This window comes from Podarcis raffonei, chromosome 10, assembly GCF_027172205.1.
Source record: "Podarcis raffonei isolate rPodRaf1 chromosome 10, rPodRaf1.pri, whole genome shotgun sequence".
Lineage (NCBI taxonomy): Eukaryota > Metazoa > Chordata > Lepidosauria > Squamata > Lacertidae > Podarcis > Podarcis raffonei.
The window spans coordinates 34359374-34378948 of NC_070611.1; the positions used below are offsets into that span (position 1 = coordinate 34359374).

Genomic DNA, 19575 nt, shown 5'->3' on the forward strand with positions numbered 1-19575 from the left:
CTGAGGTTTGGAAGTGGCGGAACCATGTCTGAGATTGGCCAGCAAGACTTTGCTGAGGACTCTGAAGCAGGAATGAGGCTGACTGAAATAGAATGTGGAAATCAGTGATCTATAGACAGGTTCTGCATCTTCCTTGCTCACTATGACTGCAGACGAGGTCAAAATGAGCTAGTACAACCTGGCATTAAAAGTGTACACAGCATTTATGTGAAGTTCCTCTTGCTTTTCTGTAAAACTGCTGCCACACATCCATCTATTCAAAGTCCAAAAGCATATTTGTGGGAAAGTGAGCCTTAGGCTTTGGCCAGCTACAAATGAAGCCAAATCACTTCCACTGCAGTGGTAGTCCATGTCCCCATGCTTCACATAGACTGACACTTTAATTTAACATCCCAATCCTAAACATACTTCTATATGTTCTATGCGGACACCATGTTTGCCTAAAGATGCATGCATAGTGGTGAGTTATTCCTGGTCCCTCTGTCTCATCACACCTGAGTTTAAAGGAAAGTCCAAAGGGGCTTATTTTCAGGCAAGTGTGTACAAAATTTAGTCTGAGGAACACAGTTTGGGGAGCAGAAGGTGAGACAGCTTCCAGAAGAATCATTTGCAAAGGCAGAAGAGCTCAAAACCTAGTAGGAAAGGATATATGATGTGAAACAGCATTCTGTTATAAAAATATAGTGTTCTCTTGTGGACATTTCAAAGTTTCAGTAAGAAGGCACTGTTTCAAAAAAAAAGAAAAGATGTAATATAGCTTGGAACAAACTTTTTAGCTTATGTTGTGACAGCAAGGGCATGCACAGAGATATCCTTGGTGTGAATGTGAGCGGTCCTACAAGAGTAAATGCTTATCACATGTCCACCTCCTGCTTAACAGCAGATGGGAAGCTCATTCTGCTTGATATGTTGCTACTTTCTGCAACTACTTGGAAAAGGGAATGTGGGAACCCATCCAAAAAAATTATGTGGGCCCAAAGAGTGTTGTGTAGAATGGGTAAGATTTGCTGTTGGATAAAGGGGGAGCTGTCTATGTATAATAGATGGTTGTAAGTAACTTCTAGACATCTATGAATAACTTGAGTAATATCTTGGTTAATGTGTGGCAACTAATTACTAAACTGTTCAAGTAGGAAAAATGAATTATATTCCTTGCTTTTAAAGCATGAAAAATGCTGTCAAAAATGTACAGAACTTCTCAATAGCACTAACCTCCTAACCCCTCGCTTGTTTGAGATCCAGTTTCAAATAACTGAGGAAGCCTTCAAGGTCCCATTCTGAAGAGCTGAGCTGCCTTGGACTTCCACAGCTAAGAATTTGAAAATGCTACATACAGTCGTACCTTGGAAGTCGAACAGAATCCGTTCCCGAAGTCCGTTTGACTTCCAAAATGTTCAGAAACCCAAGTGCAGCTTCCGATTGGCTGCAGGAAGGTCCTGCAGCCAAGTAGAAGCCGCAGAAACCCCATCAGATGTTCAACTTCCAAACAGTCACTTCCAGGTTTGTGGCATTCAGGAGCTAAAATGTTTGAGAACTAAGCTGTTCAAAAGCCAAGTATGATTGTATATATGAGAATTACAAGTGAACAGTATAAAACAGGGCTAAAAGTTAGAGGTGGGCATTAATTTGTTTAAGGGGTATCAATTAGGAGAGGGATGAGCTTCACCCCTCTTCCCCCTTCCATCCGTCTCTCCCCTTTCATTAAACCAGGGGACATTGGTTTACTCCCGAAATAATTTGTGATGCAAGCAACAGTTAGAATGGCCAAGCACTCTTGAACTAGACAGAAGGAATGAGAAAACAGGAAACTAAAGAAAGATGATAAGCCACATTGTAAGGTATGTTCCAACCTCCTCCCTGGATCTTTTGAATTTTATTCTCCATTTCTGTTAGTTACATGGCCACTGGCTTCTACCAGGCTTGTGCATGCACCTTGACATGTTCACAAAAATGTCTACAATACAGAATTTCAGAGGTGGGAAAGGTCCTTACATTCAAAATACCAGGGTGACACACAGTTTCTGGAGAAGGTCTTATTGAACAGGATGGAGAGAATGTAATTTATTACACAGTACCCGGCTACAAAGTATCATAGACATAGAATAGACTTGAACAATTTACCACAAAAATCACAAAAAGGTAAAGAATATCTCTCTTATGCAAAATATACATTTTTAGGATCTATTTTATATTTTATATTTACTGATGTTGTTTCTGTGATAGTTTCAATAAAAAACCTATAATATTTTTACTGCCAGTATTTTATTTCTCTCAATACCTAAAGTCTGAGGTAACAATGAACTAAAAAAACACACACGCTTCTATAGAACTCTAGACAGACTGTGGTCTCTCTCTCTCTCTCTCTCTCTCTCTCTCTCTCTCTCTCTCTTTCTCTATTTTTACTGTTTATGTCTGCAGTCACATATTTCTTATCCATTTCAAAAGTAAACCAAAACGTTGGCATGTTCACTAGTATTCATAAAAATATAGATATGGCGAACCGAGAGCATAAAGACTTGTAGCAAAATCCCATGCCAGTAACGTTCATGAGTTACAAACTTTGCAAAAATACAGTTGTTATGAGGAAACCTATGACAGACAGCGTTTACATCACTATTGTTAAACATGTGTGCCTCTGTATGATCCACAGCATAACCTACTGTAGGGACCAGGAAGAATACACAAAGAGGTGTGTCGGCCTTTTTTTTTTTCCCCGTGGAGTCTCAGAGATGATGTCTTTGAATTCAGCATCTCTTGGCATAGATGACTAAAGCTGATATTCCATGCACACACAACCTATGTACAGCTGATTCATCAATAGTGACTAATAATTGTGTCTGCTGGCGGCAGCAGCAGCAGTTGGAATTGGTCCTTAATCCCCATAACAAGCTCCACTTCCATAGGAAATTGGAAGGATCTCTTCAAGGCGGCAGGTGATTATCAGGACCCATTCAGGAGGAGCAGTCTCTTTCCAGTACAGTCCTTGGTATGGCTAAATTCCATTGTCCCTTTTTCAGCAGTCAAAAATCCATGATAAATTCTGTATAACACTGTAGCCAATAACAGCAGCACCAGATATTAATTCCTTTGCTAGAAGCTGTTTGCATATTAAGTATATACATTACATTAATCTATATCTGCCAGCGCTCTTTACCAAAACTAAATCAATGTACATCTCTATGTATCAGAAAGGTAAGTACTGATAAATACATTCTTGTACAAGAAATTTTCACATGCAGTTCATGCTAGGCTATATACAGAATAATATGTTACATGGTCAAATAGACTTCTTTTCCTAACAAAAATAAACATACAAAAATCAGGGATTTTTCAACAATCTCAAGGATTTCTTATGACACTGTTTGATTTTCTTTCTCCCCACCCCCCTTATATTTCTAAGGCTTTTACGTTGCTGGGTGTTTTCCTCACCAGCCCAAAACGTCGTAGTTGCGACTGCATTCATGATGCTGCATAAACAAGGCTGTCTTGTTTTATTGTAAAGAAAAAGCTGATGTAGGGGATAAAGTCTCAACACAAGAATGAATGCAGATTGCTAAGGGTGTGGGATTGAAGCAGGAACCCTATTGAAATGGCAGAACCGTTGCTAAATCCCACACTCGGGGGAAATGTCAAAGAAGTGCTCACTAAAAGGATATCAGCTTACACTTGAGATATGCATAGATACATATATCAAAAAGTGGGGGGGAAGAAGGAAATGCATTTAGCAGCTAATCTTATATGAAGGGAGCATTTTTGAAAAAGGCAACTGTGCTTTATGGAGACAGATGAAAAATACAGTCAGACAGTCAGCCAGACAGACAAACAGAAACAACATATAAGACAAAGCATCTTTAAAAAAATATATGACAGAAACAAAATTGTGAAAGCTTGGGAGTTAGAGGTTTAAGGCTGGTCAAAAAACCCTTTTGAAAACTATTGCCCTCCTATACCTATAGCAAAAAAAATTTAAAACTCCAGTATACTTCTTGCTTTTACATGGCACTCAGCCTCTGAAAATGTTGAAGAACCCTGCAGAAGAGAAATCACTATAGGGCCAAGCAGAACTTGCTATCTTAAAATTGCAAGCCTGGATGGTGTTTACCTTTCTTTCATGTTTTGTGCCTTCCCCAAGCCATTAAGAAAGAGATCTGGCTTCTGCTTGCGTGTAACCAGTAATGACAACCTCTTTGCAGTTATCTGTGTGCAAACAACCGAAAACATTCAGAACTCTGATACATCACTCCAGTACCAAAATTAATCAATCAAGAAATAGACATTATTGGGGGGAAAGTTATAAATTAATAAAAAGAACTAAAAAGCAGCACAATAAAAACAGCCCAATCCCACATGCGGACCTGTTGGTCATGGTTTTTTTTTTTCTGATTTCAGCAAGATGGTACAATGAATAAAACAACAAACCCACACAATCCAGAGCCATCTGTGGTCTTGGTTAGTCTGCAAGACGGATTTCAAGTGATGGAGACAGTATGGTCCATGCAAATGATCAGACTGAAGTCACATTCTATGCAATCAAGACAAGATTCCAGACATCTTCGAGATGGGTTAGAGTCACAAGAAATGGTCCAATGGAATGGTTATCAATTGGAAGCACATTGGTTTTACTGTATCTCCCTGAAAATATGCTTATTTATTGGTACTGGCCAGTGAAGTCCACTAACTGTCCTTTTATTGCTGTGGTAAGATAGGACAAAATCAGGTAAAAGGTGAGGGGGGAATCTACTTTAGAGGATCTTATAAGCAAAATTGGGGTCTTCAGCTACCCAAGTGGCATTGCTTGCTGCTGACAGTTATATCGCACAAGATTTATACTTGTATTAGTGGAAACCACAGCTAATGCTACACTTATTTCCATTAGGTGATAAACAGCACTTCAGTTAAAGCTATGTAGCCAGCTGATGCCAACTGGTTTACAAAATAGATGGGATGGGAGACCGAGAGCGTCTCAGAGGACAAGGTGAGCTGTAGGGTGATGTTACTGGAGACAGTCTCAGGGCAGTGCCTGCCATGCCAGCTATGTTGTTTAAACTTCGGGATTTTTCGTAGCCTTTCACGAGAAAATGCACAGAAATCAGTTGAGTTCAGCCAGAAAGTAGACAAACAATACAATGCAATGCAATGTAATCGTTCTTGCTCATTGGGTTCTAAGAGAGTAGGGTGCTAAGACTGTTTACAACAACAGAGAAAAACATAAAATGGTGCTATTCTTACTAATGACATTAAATGAATTCAGACCAACTACGTACTTAATTTTGTTAAGGCCAATGAGCTGGGGGTGTATACTTAGTACAAGCCCAGTGGTTTCAGTAGAACTGCAATGATAGCACATAGAGCATGTTGTAGTACAATTCAGGGTGATAAGCAAGACAGATGAAGAAAGCATTTGATATATACAGGTATATAGATATAGATATATTTGGTGTCAATGCCAGTTCTTAATATTTCAAACCACAATCATTTCTTACCTAATTTTATGAAGTTATTTTGCAATCATAAATGCAGAGGAATAAATTATGTATTGTTAAAAAAGCTCCATCTCCAGAAGCGCTTTGATTTTGACGCTCTGTCTAATACTATTTAAAGTGTGTCTTGTTTGCAATATTTAACTGATTTGCAATTCATTAAAATGTGTTATTTATATGTAGGTTTTTAGTGATCTGTGCAGTACATACTATTTGCAATCCAACTGATATTATAGGAACAAAGCATGACTTCTTTTAAGCCTAAAATAACCAGAATTTACATATTATAGAACAACATTCACCACTAGTGTAGAATTCTGCACCCCCAGACATTTTCATTTCACAGATACTGTACTGTGAAAGTGTCTACTTTTAAAGCAAGATATGGGTGCTTTATTTAAGCAACAGAACGGCATTACTATTTAATGTCACAGAGTGTTGTGCATGGAAAGAGGACCACGGTTCTTACAGCACACTGAAAAGCCAAAACTGTGTATTGGCCTTAATCTAAACAAGTTTACCTGAGAGTGAAGTCCCATTTATCTTCATGGGGCTTCCCCATACACACAAATCTCTGCTTGACAGAAAAGAGATAGAAGCACATCTTGTTTAGGCTAGTCGTCCTCAAACAGGGGAGCCAACCCCATGTGGAAAGACATCCACAATTTAAGCACACAATTGCTGCAACCACCACCAGTGTTTCCCAAAACAAATACAAGAAAGATGACTGATAAAGCTATATTTTTTAAAACTCATGTATACACAGCTGGTAGGCCTGATTGGACTGAAACTCAATAATGCATGTATGCCGTTGTTTCAATAGGCAAATATGCCATTGACCTTTCCATAGCTTGCCATGGGAAACAATTGTTTAACACTGGCCTACTGCAGCAATATTGTGCTGGGTAAGTGGGTTCACCTTTAGCCTATTAGCCTATGGCATCAAAGCCTCACATTTCTATGTCAATGTTTTCCAAAATACTAAGTGTATTGCACAACAGGGCTCTGGCATTTAGAACTACAGTGGTACCTTGGTTCTCAAACTTAATCCATTCCAGGAGTCTGTTCGACTCCCCAAACCGTTCAAAAACTAAGGCGCAGCTTCCAATTGGCTGCAGGAGTTTCCTGCACTCAAGCGGAAGCTGCGTCAGAAGTTTGGCTTCCGAAAAACGTTTGCAAACTGGAACACTTACTTCCAGGTTTGTGGCATTCAGGAGCCAATTTGTTCAGGAACCAAGCCATTTGAGTACCAAGGTACCACTGTACAATGCATTCTTAACTGAACCATCCTTCTAAAATATTACTAAATTAAACTAATGAGTCCTTAACTGGAATTTAAGATATCCCAAAGCAATTTCTAAAGAACTGTTATGAAAGTGATTTAATGAACATGACCTAAATTACATTTATCTATGCACAGGACAGACAAATGAAACCATGAATGATACACCTATCAGAAACAATGCGGACATATCTCTGGATGGATTGATGAGCCAAGACCGTTATTTAAGAGGAAGCAAGAAAGGGACAACTGAAGAAGAAGTAGAAGAAGAAGAAGAAGAAGAAATGCATTAGTCTGCATACAATGTTTCCTATATAGCATTTGTTCGCATCTCCTTCATTCCAGGTTTGTTTACTCAGAAGAACAGTGCTGGATGAACTTTTATAGTCTAATGAAAGAGTCCATACCTTTCCTGATCCCTCCATCAGTAGCACACGCGTAATCACCTGCTGTCAGTAGGAAACATGTTCCCCCTCTTCTGTTTTTGTCTCTGGTACTAGAGCGTCTGATTGGTGGGAGCCTTTCCACAGGTGACAGTGGCTGCTCACTTTCTGTACTGTCTTCACCTGATAACACTGGTTAAAGCACCATGCCCATTTACATAATATAGCCAGAGAGGAAACGAAACATCACAAACAACTTGCCTGACAGCCTGTTACTTACGTTAATATTTATTTATTTATTTATTTATTTATTTATTTATTTTTTAAAAAACTACTAGTTCTTGAATTGGGGCGGGGAAAAGAGATGGCCATTCATGGTCATTCATTAATATAGAAATAGAACAAAGTTGCACATCTGTATTATTTGGTTAAGGAAAAAATATTCTGATGTTGATTTTTGCCATCTTCAATATTATACTCATTGCCTCAGTGTCTTCAGTACTTAAAAACAAGTCAGATTTTGCTGCCAAATAATAATAGTAAGTACTAAATCTTGAAATACAGATGGCACACTCATATCCACTACTAAAATAAATTCACATATAACCATAGAATAGCTTATTTGGGTCTACTGCTAACTAATATATTGGGCGCTTACTCAAGAGTAAGAGACCGTGCTTGAGTTGTGACTTCACATCAGGCAAGCCCAACTTGAACGCAGGTGACAAACCATGTCCTATGGCCTGCCAAAAGCTCGATAAACCTCTTTTTTCTGTCTTCCTGGGACTGTTTTGCAAACTATAGTACACAGCTTGCTGTGTCACAAGTCGTGCAGGTCTGCTGAACATTATTACATGAGTATCACATGACTAAGTGGTCCTTCACTAAGAAGCACACAGGGTGCCATGTTGGGTTAAGGGTAAAGACAATGGCTCTCCCTTCCACATGGCACCAAGTTTAGGAAGGAATCTTGTTGCTTCTCTAATAGCGCGTGCACACACAGAGGTAAGCATGGATCAGTCTGTCAATTTTGGGTTCTCTCGGTTTCTCCTTTTTCCCGTTTTAAAGTTCTCCACATTTCTGCAGCCATTTGCATTTTTAAAACACAAAATCCTCATGGAAATTCATCAGCCTTTTAGCACACATTTCTACTAAAATGCACAAAACACAGCTTTGACTAAAGCGCCAATTTTTGCAAGCAGATTCCCCTTATATAATGCATTTAGGTATGCTGTTTTATGTGTGCAATTTTATGCACAATTCCCCCTAATAAAACCATGCTTGTACATTGTTTGGTAGGAGAACTGAGCTGCAAAAGTGGGAGAGGTCTGATTGATTGATTGATTGATTGATTGATTGATTACTAAATTTATATCCCACTTTTCCTTCAAAGAGCTCAATATGGCACACATGCTTCCCACCCACCCCTCTCTTTTACCCTCATAATAGCCCAGTGAAGCAGAGAGGCAGTGACTGGCCCAAGGTCACCCAGCGAGCTTCATGGCTGAGTGGGGATTTTAACCCTGGCCTCTTCCAGATATTAGCCCAGCACTCTAACCACTACACCACACTGAATCTTTGGAAGGGTAATTGTGCTGTGGGCTGTGTATTGGTTTGAGGGTGTATTGGTTTGAGGGTGATCTGAACAGCCCTAATCCCTTCATGTGGTCTGGCTGGCTGCAGCCTAGGCAAGAATTAGCAAACCAAACATGGTGTGTTTTACTTTCCCTTTAGTTACACTCATGGTGCTTAGGCACATACCTGTGTCCGTCTTAAAAGCTAACTGTGGCAATACCTAATAAAGCTTGGGGAGAGGGAAGTAAAAGGCCCTGCCGTAGAGCAGTTAATAGTTATTAAAATGCCTAATCCCTCTTTAAACACCTGCAGTTTTTGATTAATAGGCTCTTTTATCATGATAATAGGGCTTTTAATATTTCAGAACAGTGATCTATTTTATTACTTTTAAAATGCTAACCATAATAATTCTAGAATTTAAAATGGGGTTGGGAAACCTGTGGCCCTCCAGACACTTCTGTCATCTGTGGCCATTAGTTATGCAAACTGGGGCTGCTGGGAATTGGTCTGTCAACATCTGGAGAGCCAGATGTTAAAGGCACTGGAAAGGGAAAAGACACATTTTATTACCTTATTTTGTATATTTTTTCCCCTTCTCAAGATTTCTCTTTTTATAACCTTTCCCTACTACTGCCATGTAATTGAACACTGTGGACTTCATCTTGACCTGTAAACAGAGTGGCCCTTATCACTTTGGGGGTAGCTTACGTAAGTACCAATCAAGTACAGCATATTCCAACCACTGTATCTAATCTCTTCCAAGATTTTTCCATACTTTCCCAAATGTTCAAATTTAGTATCCCCACCCCAAACCCCAGGAAAACCCCCAAAATAAACACTTTTGATTCATTCTCTCCAAGGGAGTTTGAAATTAGCTGTGATAGCTATGGAGTCATAAGAACACCTATTTTCATTGATATCCTTAAAAGATAAATCACTGGGACCATAAATCCAGAAGGCAGCAGTTTTCTCTCTCTCTGCATCTCCATTATTACTTTGATTTATTTATTTTTAGGTGGGGGGAGAAGCATTGTGAATCATTACAGTAATTGATCATTTAAACGGCTGGCAACCAAAATGATCAAGGAGGGTGATGCAACTCTTCTATGGAGGGTTACAATATTTGAGGATCCTTAGTTTGGGGGGGAAATGCAGGTAAAAAAGGGGGAAACCACAGAGATTATATACAATTATGCATCCTACAGAGAAAGTAGGAAAAGATGGGGTTTTCTCTGTTTCATAATACTAGAATGTGGGGCCATCTAATGAGGCTGAATGCTGAAAGATTCGGGACAGAAAAAAAGCATTTCTTCACAATGTGCATAGTTAAATTCTGGGATTCACTACCACAACCTGTAGTAATGGCTTTACAAGGAATTAAAACAGATTAATGGAAGGTACGTCTATCAATGGCAACCAGCCATGATGGAGACATACTATCTCCAGGGTTGGAGGCAGTATACATCTCAACACTAGTTACAGTCGTACCTTGGAAGCTGAACGGAATCCGTTCCGGAAGTCTGTTCAACTTCCAAAACGTTTGAAAACCAAATAGTGGCTTCTGATTGGCTACAGGAAGATCCTGCAGCCAATCAGAAGCCACGGTAGCCCCATTGGACGTTCGGGTTCCAAAAGAACATTCATAAACCGGAACAATCACTTCTGGGTTTGCAGCGTTCAGGAGCCAAAACATCCGAGTTCCAGGGCGTTCGTACGACTGTACTGGGAATCACAAGGGGAACATGTCTGCTGTGTTCATGCCCTGCTTGTGCACTTCCCATTTGCATCTGGCTGAACAGGACACTGGATTAGAAGAGCCTTTGGTCTGATCCAGGAGAAATTTTATGCTTCGATGTATTAAATATAATTATGAAAAGTCTCTAAGAGTACAGCACCATGGCTGCAATGCTATACGTACTTACCTGGGAATAAGCTCCACTGAACTCAGTGGGACTTACTTCTTAGTAGGCATTTATAGAATTGCATGGTTAGTTAAAATCTTGTCCATGTTGTAACCTCTGCCTACAAGATGTGAGGTTCTAAGTATCCTAACAGGGGGAAAGCTTCAAATGAAATTAAGTGGACCTCTTGTTTCTAAGTAAGAAAATTTGAGTCTAAGCTTAAATGTAATTTCATGAGCATCACCTGTTCATCCCTTAGGTCGGGGGGGGGGGGTCATTCCAATCTATGAAAAAAGAAATACTCTCCTTGAAATCTAGAGAACACCCTTCTGTGTTACTTGTTGCACTGAATGTAGGCCCAGATTAATCATCCATGTTTAAATGAATGTTTCTTTATACCACTTCTAGTATTTCATGCCACCAGTGTGGCACAGGCAAAGCAAACAAAAGAGACAAAGCAGACAGAAGAGACAAACACCACGCAAAACTCCATGAAGTTCAACAAAATGGAGGCACAGCTGTACAGGAACAGGCATGCAGGAAACAAAACAAAACATTGTACAGTGCAACAGGCAAAAGAAACAGTAGATGCCGCCAGTAAAACAAAAGAATTATGAAGAAAGAAGGAAAATTAAAGGAAGCTCAGCATTCACAATCAGTGCTTTTTTGGGGGAATAAATAAATAAATAAATAAAAATGAGGTGTTGGTACTTCTATCTTGATAAAAGTGCTGTGGGTGCCAGCACAAAATGGCTGCTATGGGCAGCAAAGAAAAGAGGTGATTGTACTCGGTACCATTGAGTACTGTCACAAAAAAGCACTGTTCACGAAACACCTAGCGAACACTACAGATCAGCAATGCACAGATCTGGGAACATCATCTTATGCTGTAACTATTTTGCCATCTACAAGACTGACATATACAAACAGTGAGTGAAGGGAGAGGTGTGTCAACTACCTCCTCTAGCTGCAGAAAGATTCGATGCTTTCTGACGCCTTGTACTGCCAAACATACCAGACATGCGTTTCGGACGGTGTCCTACCTGATTTATTGTGTTCCATCAGCCGGTTGTCTCTGCCCAGACAGACTTCCCCCTGTGTGCTATTGCAGGCTGTGTTCAAGTCTGTCTTGCAAAATGTAGGGGAGCTTGCCTGAGGCGCAGGTGGGATGTGCTTCTTTCTCTTTCTCGGAAGCTTCTGTTTCGCCATGGCCAGAGAATAGTACATTCCAAAGTTGTTGACAATAACAGGCACAGGCATGGCTATGGTCAGCACCCCAGCTAAAGCACACAGAGCACCCACTAGCATCCCTGACCATGTCTTTGGATACATGTCTCCATACCCAAGAGTGGTCATGGTGACCACAGCCCACCAGAAACCAATGGGGATGTTTTTGAACTCTGTGTGTTCGCTAGCAGAAGGGTCGTTGGGTCTGGCTCCTATTCGCTCAGCATAGTAGATCATGGTGGCAAATATCAATACTCCTAATGCCAAAAATATTATCAGCAGCAAAAACTCGTTGGTGCTTGCTCGGAGCGTGTGACCCAGCACCCTGAGGCCCACAAAATGTCGGGTGAGCTTGAAGATTCGCAGGATTCTCACAAACCTCACTACCCTGAGGAAACCAAGCACATCCTTAGCAGCTTTGGAGGACAGCCCACTGAGGCCCACCTCGAGATAGAAGGGCAAAATCGCCACAAAGTCAATGATATTCAAGAGGTTTTTGATGAATTCAAGTTTGTTGGGTGAAAAAACTACGCGGACTAAAAATTCAAATGTAAACCACACCACGCATACTCCTTCAACATACGTCAGAGCAGGGTCCGTCTCTATTTCATACTGCAGAACCACCTCAGAACCATTGATGGTCGGCTCTGTTTTGTTTTTGATGGTGTTGAATGCTTCGTGGGTTTCCAGGCAAAAGGTTGTGATTGAAAGTAGGATGAAGAATAAAGAGGCAAACGCAATGAACTGCAAAGAAAAATAAATTAGACACTTATCAGAATCAGAGAGTTTAAAAAAACACCAACATAATGAGAAGTATCATATAGCTTAACTTATAGCACGCTTGAGTGCAAAGACTCCCCATGGGGTTGCTTCCAATAAGATTGATATCAAGAATTCACCTGCTGGTCTCCCCAGCTGGAACTACAAAACAGGCATTGTGGGTAGTGATCTAAACAAATAGACTTTTTAGAAGTAGTTTTTATTGAGAAACTATAGTCAAGGCTTAAATTAAGCCAGAAGTACTGACTCCATTCATAAACTCTCTAGGAAGTAACTGAAAATTATTGCCAATGTCAAGGCTCATCCATATTATGTCTAGTTTGCACAGTGTCCCCACAAACACCCTCCATGTATGGCAGTGGCGTAGCGTGGGGGGTGCAGGGGGGGCCGGCCGCACCGGGCGCAACATCTGGGGGGTAGGGCAAATCCACGGGTTAGGGGGCGCAAATTACTTGCCTTGCCCCGGGTGCTGACAACCCACGCTACGCCACTGATGTATGGGACTAGAAGAAATAACTTCTGGGACAGAGGATGTGACAACTATTAGTCATAACTGATAAGCAAAATGAAGGTTCCTGAATAAAATGTAACATTGTTTATGTAAATCCTCTGGATTATGTTCATTTTGGCTCTTGTGTATGCAGTATAGAGTCCTTATAAGGTTTCCGGAATGGTCTAATGAAGCATCAGTAAGGAAAGTTGCTGTTTTGGCTTCATCTTCTCAGAAAAAATATATTAAAACCTTTTTAGTGAACTAAAACACATCTAGCATTCCTGCAACAGGGATGGCAGCTAAGAAACATGTTGTATCATGTGCTCAGCTTCTACCACATACCTTAGCCAGCATTGATTTTATGAGCTTCAGGATGCTATGAACTGCCTGAAGGGCTTAATTACAGATGGCAATTAGACCAAAGGCCTATCTAGTCCAGCATATAGCTGCCACAGCTGCCAACCAGATGCTTATGTCAATCCACAGGATGTCAGCAATCAAATATTATTTCTAAAGTATCCTGAAGGCTCATGTTTCTTTATAATATGCATATAACACTCTGGAGAACTCTAGTAAATGTAGAGATGTCCTGAATTTGAATAATGCATGTTGGTGAGATTCTCAGCAGACTGCAGGTACTTTTACCACGATGCTAAGCCTTTCATTCGTTACGACTTTTTCACTGAAGCTGTGTATTTCTTCACACACTGCACATCTGCAGTGACAGTGGATGGCAGTGCTCACTTGGCCTCCTACATCACCTCAGGGCATGAAAATGTCCTTAATCCCTAATTAAATAAAGATGTGTAGGGCAATATCCAGTGAAATAGTGCCAGAACAAGGATTTCCACTGTGCAAAGGAACGTCCCTTCCCTTCCCTTCCCCCGTGCATCTGCTCCAGAGGTTTGGGAGAAAACCCATCACAGATTTCGTGATGTACAGGGAATGAAGAGCAAGAGGAAGTTGGGTTGGTTGACCCAAAGTCCTTATGATAGTGGAACAAGTTCATGGGATACCACCCATAGACTATGTTGGGACAGCAGAAAGTTAATTCTGCAGTGAACCCATTTGCATTGTTACCCCTCCAGGTAATATAAAAAAGGAAGCACCTTGGAAGAGACAGCTGTCTGAAGAATATTGGCCTGGTTATTTATTGTAGGTTATTCCACCTTTCAGATGGACGCAGGTGGCGCTGTGGTCTAAATCACTGAGCCTCTTGGGTTTGCCAATCAGAAAGTCAGTGGTTCGAATCCGCACAGTGGGGTGAGCTCCTGTTGCTCTGTCCCAGCTCCTGCCAACCTAGCAGTTTGAAAGCATGCCAGTGCAAGTAGATAAATAGGTACCGCTGTGGCAGGAAGGTAAACAGCATTTCCGTGCACTCTGGTTTATGTCATGATGTTCTGTTACGCCAGTTTAGTCATGCTGGCTACATGACCTGGAAAGCTGTCTGTCGACAAATGCCGGCTCCCTCGGCCTGAAAGCGAGATGAGCGCCATAACCCCATAGTCACCTTTGACTGGACTTAACCATCCAGGAGTCATTTCCTTTTCCTTTTTACCTATTCCACCCTTATATAGACAAAGTCCTAGGCTGTAAAATGTTTCCCAGGACCAGCTTCACAGAACAGATTGATGTAAACCCTTCAAAGCTCACCTGTCACCTGTACCTGGACTAAACCTCAACCTGGAAGTCAGAGACAACTATGACTTGTTTTTAATTTCAAAGACTTGGCAGATAAAGAACTATAACAATGACAGACTATAAACTTCATATATAATTAGATTGCACAAGAAGAGAAATAGTAATATTACTATTTCTGTACAACATCTTAAAGGATGCATTTATCTCTGTTTCTTTAAATACATTTTTGACATTTCATTTTAATTATTGCAGAATGCAGACCTAAAATTAGCTTGCTTAAGCTGTTATCACAAAGGGCACAGAGTAATAGATAATCACTATAAAATCCACAGAGCATTATTAGTAATTACATTAAAAACCCTCCCCAAAATCTGCTTAGAGCACTCCTAATTTTAACACAATCAAGTAATCACAACCGTAAATCCAGGCCACACTTCATAAATGCTTAAAATAAAACTAAAACTCCAGAGCATTTCTTTATTTCTAATTTTCATCTCAGGGTGTTTCAAAATTCAAAGGGTCTCTTAGTCCCTGCTGAACTGGGACCGTTGCATTCAAGTGCTGCAAAATACTGAACTGGTCAATGCAGGAAGCTCATAAAGATCAAGTCACAATTAAGTTGCAGGAAATGAGAGCCTCACTGCTTATTTGGAAAGTCTTTTCTGTATAGTTAGCTGCTTTCTTGAAAATATACTGCTGTGATCTTGGCAGAACAACAGACTATAAAAGTGTATATGGAAGGAACAATGCAACGCTTTGTAATATTGAAAGGACATCAGTGTAATCAACATTCCACATACTTTGCTGAACTAAAATGGAATCCAATGTGTATTTTAGTTCACCCTGGTGAAACTGGGCTATTAGGGGCAAAGGCGCAAAATATGTAAACTTCCACAAATTGCAGGCTGATCCCATGGTTCCGCTAGATTCTTCTGGCATAATGCCAATGTTGCCACAATCCTGTTCACTCCTGACAGCAAAGCAGAAAAACACCAAAAGAAGCAAGAGAAAATGTAAATCATCAACAGACTGCTTTTAGGGATCCCCTATTCCCCACACCGAGCCACAGGGACCTCCTAACAACTCCCAGCACCCTTAATGAGCTACAGTTCCCAGGATTCTTTGGCCTAAGCCATGAATTTAGCATCATATGATACTCCTTTAAGAGTACAGAACAAGCGAGGTCTATATCTGTTGCCCTTGCAAAAGAAATTCAAAGGAGCCCAGTATATCACTATCACCATCACCATCAAAGTGACTGCACTTCCTGTTCCACAGTCTACCAAGTGACATCCTGAGAACAGAAGGAAGAAAGCAGTGGCGTAAGCGTGGGTTGTCAGCACCCGGGGCAAGGCAAGTAATTTGCGCCCCCTAACACGTGAATTTGCGCCCCCTAACCCGTGGATTTGCGCCCCCTAACCCTAACCCCCAGGTGTTGCGCCCGGTGCGGCCGGCCCCCCCTGCACCCCCCACGCTACGCCACTGGAAGAAAGGAAGGCCATAGGGATGAGATGTTCCTAATTTTGGTAACAGAACAGTCGATAACCTTGCAATCTTATCCAAACCAAGCTATGTTCTTGGCATGCATATATGGGATAGGAAGGGAGGAAGACACAGTTTCTTATTAGAAGCAAATATACACATTATGTTTGTAAGCCCTTCATTCTGGCATCACAAAAGCGCTAATATTTTATTGGAACTTCCTAATTTATTATTTTTCTGTTTATTGATGTTTTTTTATTGTACTGTGAACTGCTTTGGTATCCTCTGAATGAAACCTGGTATACAAATGATTTCAATAAATAAGCAATCACAATTACAGGAAAGATCATACAAATTATAATCACGCCAACAAAATGAGATTTATCCTTGCTTATATTGCATTGTGTCTTGGGGCTCATTCTCACGAACCTTTTATACAGCTGTAATTTTGAGCCAACCTGTACTACTTTTCTGCAACATAAGCAAAACTCAACATGAATAATAAGGTTATTATGTGCTATTAAGGACATGTTACATGTGTCTTTTCCCTGGTTCCCTCCCACCCCCTTTTGGAAAAGCAGCCTTGGAGGCTACTATCAGGAGTGGAAATACAGCAAGAAAAACTGCATCTCCCCCCCCCCCAACAAAAAACCTAACCCAATATGTTTTTCTCCTGTGGGTAGAAAAGTGATGGCAATTCCATTTCTCTTCCCCATGGGTGTGAAAGCAGCTTTGGGTATGTGGTAATGAACACAAAAGAGCAGAAAAGAAAGGTGTAAGGGTTAAGCAAGCCCATCCCTCTTGCACACTTAATTGCAGCCTCTGAGAATGCTTTTCAGCTATTTAAACACACACACTAGGGGAAAGAGGCGTGAGTAGCTTTTCAGGTAAGCATAGCCAGCTTGGGGGGGGGGGATGGCAGCTCAATTTCAAACTGCTCCTGGAAGTCAACATAAAGGTAAAGGTAAAGGAACCCCTGACCATTAGGTCCAGTCGTGACCGACTCTGGGGTTGCGGTGCTCATCTCGCTTTATTGGCCGAGGGAGCCGTACAGCTTCCGGGTCATTTGGCCAGCATGACTAAGCCACTTCTGGTGAACCAGAGCTGTGCACGGAAACACCATTTACCTTCCAGCCAGAGTGGTACCTATTTATCTACTTGCACTTTGACGTGCTTTCGAACTGCTAGGTTGGCAGGAGCAGGGACCAAGCAACAGGAGCTCACCCCGTCGCGGGGATTCAGATCACCGACCTTCTGATCGGCAAGTCCTAGGCTCTGTGGTTTAACCCACAGCGCCACCTGCGTCCCTAGGAAGTCAACATAGATGGACTAAAAACTAAAACGGCCACATGCTGAGAAAGTAGTAAGAATGTGGCCACATGTGCACTCGAGCGGCTTCTGTTGTGCTCATACTGGGATGGAATCTACAAACATATATAAAACGCTGTGAAAATGCTTTTTAAAAAAGTTTTGAAAAATACATTGAAATTGCCATAGCTCACTGTCGCCATCCAGTGTCACGTTTGTACACTGCACTGCACAACACACTTAAAATGTTCTATTTGCAGCTGTATAGCTGAGTACTGGATCAAAGCAAAGTCACTTTGTTAATTTAACTGGGATGCGTGTCGTGCGACATTGCAACCATCACCTTCCATCACCTTTTCGTTCTGAAATGTGTGCCACTTCAATCGACTCAATAAGATGTTTTTTATCAAGGAGGAAAATAAGGGCGATGATTTAGGTTGGATGACACATTGTCTTTCATTTGGGTCATTCATCCAGTGTGATGCTGCTTACCCATCTATTCCCATCTGTGCCTGTTCTGAAAGCAATGAACCTTGAGCATGAGTCATCCATGTTTGTTTGCATCATTCAGCAATAGGGCACAGGTGGAGTTGGTGCAGCTGCTTGCCCATTGTTCGCAGATACTCACAAATAATCCTCTTGTTTCAGTCTACAAATGATAGCACTCCTCAACAATAGTAACGGTAGCAGAAATAACTACTTGGGATTTATTTATACTCCTACATAGGATCTCCATGAACCCTAGAACAACCTTGCAAGGTTGTATTGTAACCCTGAATGCAGATGCAGGGCTTACGCAAGGCCATCCATGAAGGTTATGGCTCCGGTGAAATCTGAACAAGAGACTACTGGAATCACGCCTCATAGCCTTGCACAGCCTTGCCTCCCAGAATAACTCCCAACAGAAACTGGAATGATATTTCCAAGAAACATTTAAATGCTAGACAAAAACTTATTTTTAGTTACAAGCAGATATATTTTAACTGACATGTACAATGTCCCTATGCAATTTACCCTGACCATTTATGAAGACATTGGCAGAAACCCAAACTGCTCTATGGAAATCAATATAGCTAGCTTTTATAGCAGAGGTCTGACTGGTGAGATATAGAATCCAACAGCTTTCTTAATACAGGAACAAAAGTCATGTAAATTCCAGTGGCAAAAATTATTCTACCATTATGGGGGGTGGGGGGGGGTTGAGAACAGCATGAGAGGAAATACAGGGGCCTGCTGGGTTATAGGGGATTCAGCAAAAACTGACTCCTTTTCCTTCCACTGGTAGGATCCTGCACTGAATCAGGATCCCTTCTATCAACAGGTAAGAGTTTTTCTGCTTGCAGATGCTTAGCTATAAGCAAGCCTGTATAAATAATATATAAACTCTGAAGTGCAAAAGCCTTGTGGGCTACATGACAATTGCTATTCGGTTATTCTCCTGCATGACCATTGGTTTTAGATTGTTATATAGCAATTAGAAAGCAGACTTTTTCAATAAATATGAGAATTTAAAAATTAGAGCATTGATTTAAACCTGGAAAGTATAAACCGTATGAGATCCGATGATGAATTAAGTGTATTTTAACAGATCTGCAAATTGACCTGTTGACACCTTTCTGTAATACCAGTAATAGCGTTTCCAAAGGCTGCTTACCATTTTTGGCGGCAGCAGTGTGTTGGATCCCTTACAAGGCAATGGTAATGATGAACTAACAGCTGATCTAAACTCCTTGTCTCCTTACGTACTATGAATATTCTGTTTAGTATCCTACCAAAAAAAAGTGAAGCTGAATTATCGTAGGGTATACAAGCGTAGAGTCTCAGAATCTCATATTTTGTTCTACATATGATGGGGATGTGTCAGCAAGGCTCAAAACACAAACCTCAAAAAGTGTTCCAAGAAAATTGCTTCATTTATTTGCAAAGCACCCTAGCTTCTTGCCATGCCTCACACATTTTTAGTCCCTGCACGGCAAATAGCCCAAAATGCTATCCTTCATCTCACCATTTATGGGCCATCTGT

General features: G+C 40.9%; 1 protein-coding gene across 8 annotated transcripts in view; it reads right to left on the bottom strand.

Moving 5' to 3' along the window:
- Positions 1-1839: 1839 nt before the first annotated feature.
- Positions 1840-19575, bottom strand: part of KCNC2 (potassium voltage-gated channel subfamily C member 2) — a 95969-nt gene continuing 78233 nt past the window's right edge. For 2 of the 8 annotated variants that reach the window (XM_053405857.1, XM_053405858.1), the window contains exons 3-5: positions 11665-12592; positions 7170-7337; positions 2942-5065 (exon numbers count right to left, since the gene is read on the bottom strand). In XM_053405857.1, the coding sequence (XP_053261832.1) occupies positions 4929-5065; positions 7170-7337; positions 11665-12592 (1233 nt within the window). In that variant the 3' untranslated portion in view covers positions 2942-4928. Of the gene's footprint in view, positions 5066-7169; positions 7338-11664; positions 12593-19575 lie in introns of all 8 variants that reach the window. The other 6 variants (XM_053405861.1, XM_053405859.1, XM_053405864.1 and 3 more) reach the window with 6 other exon arrangements.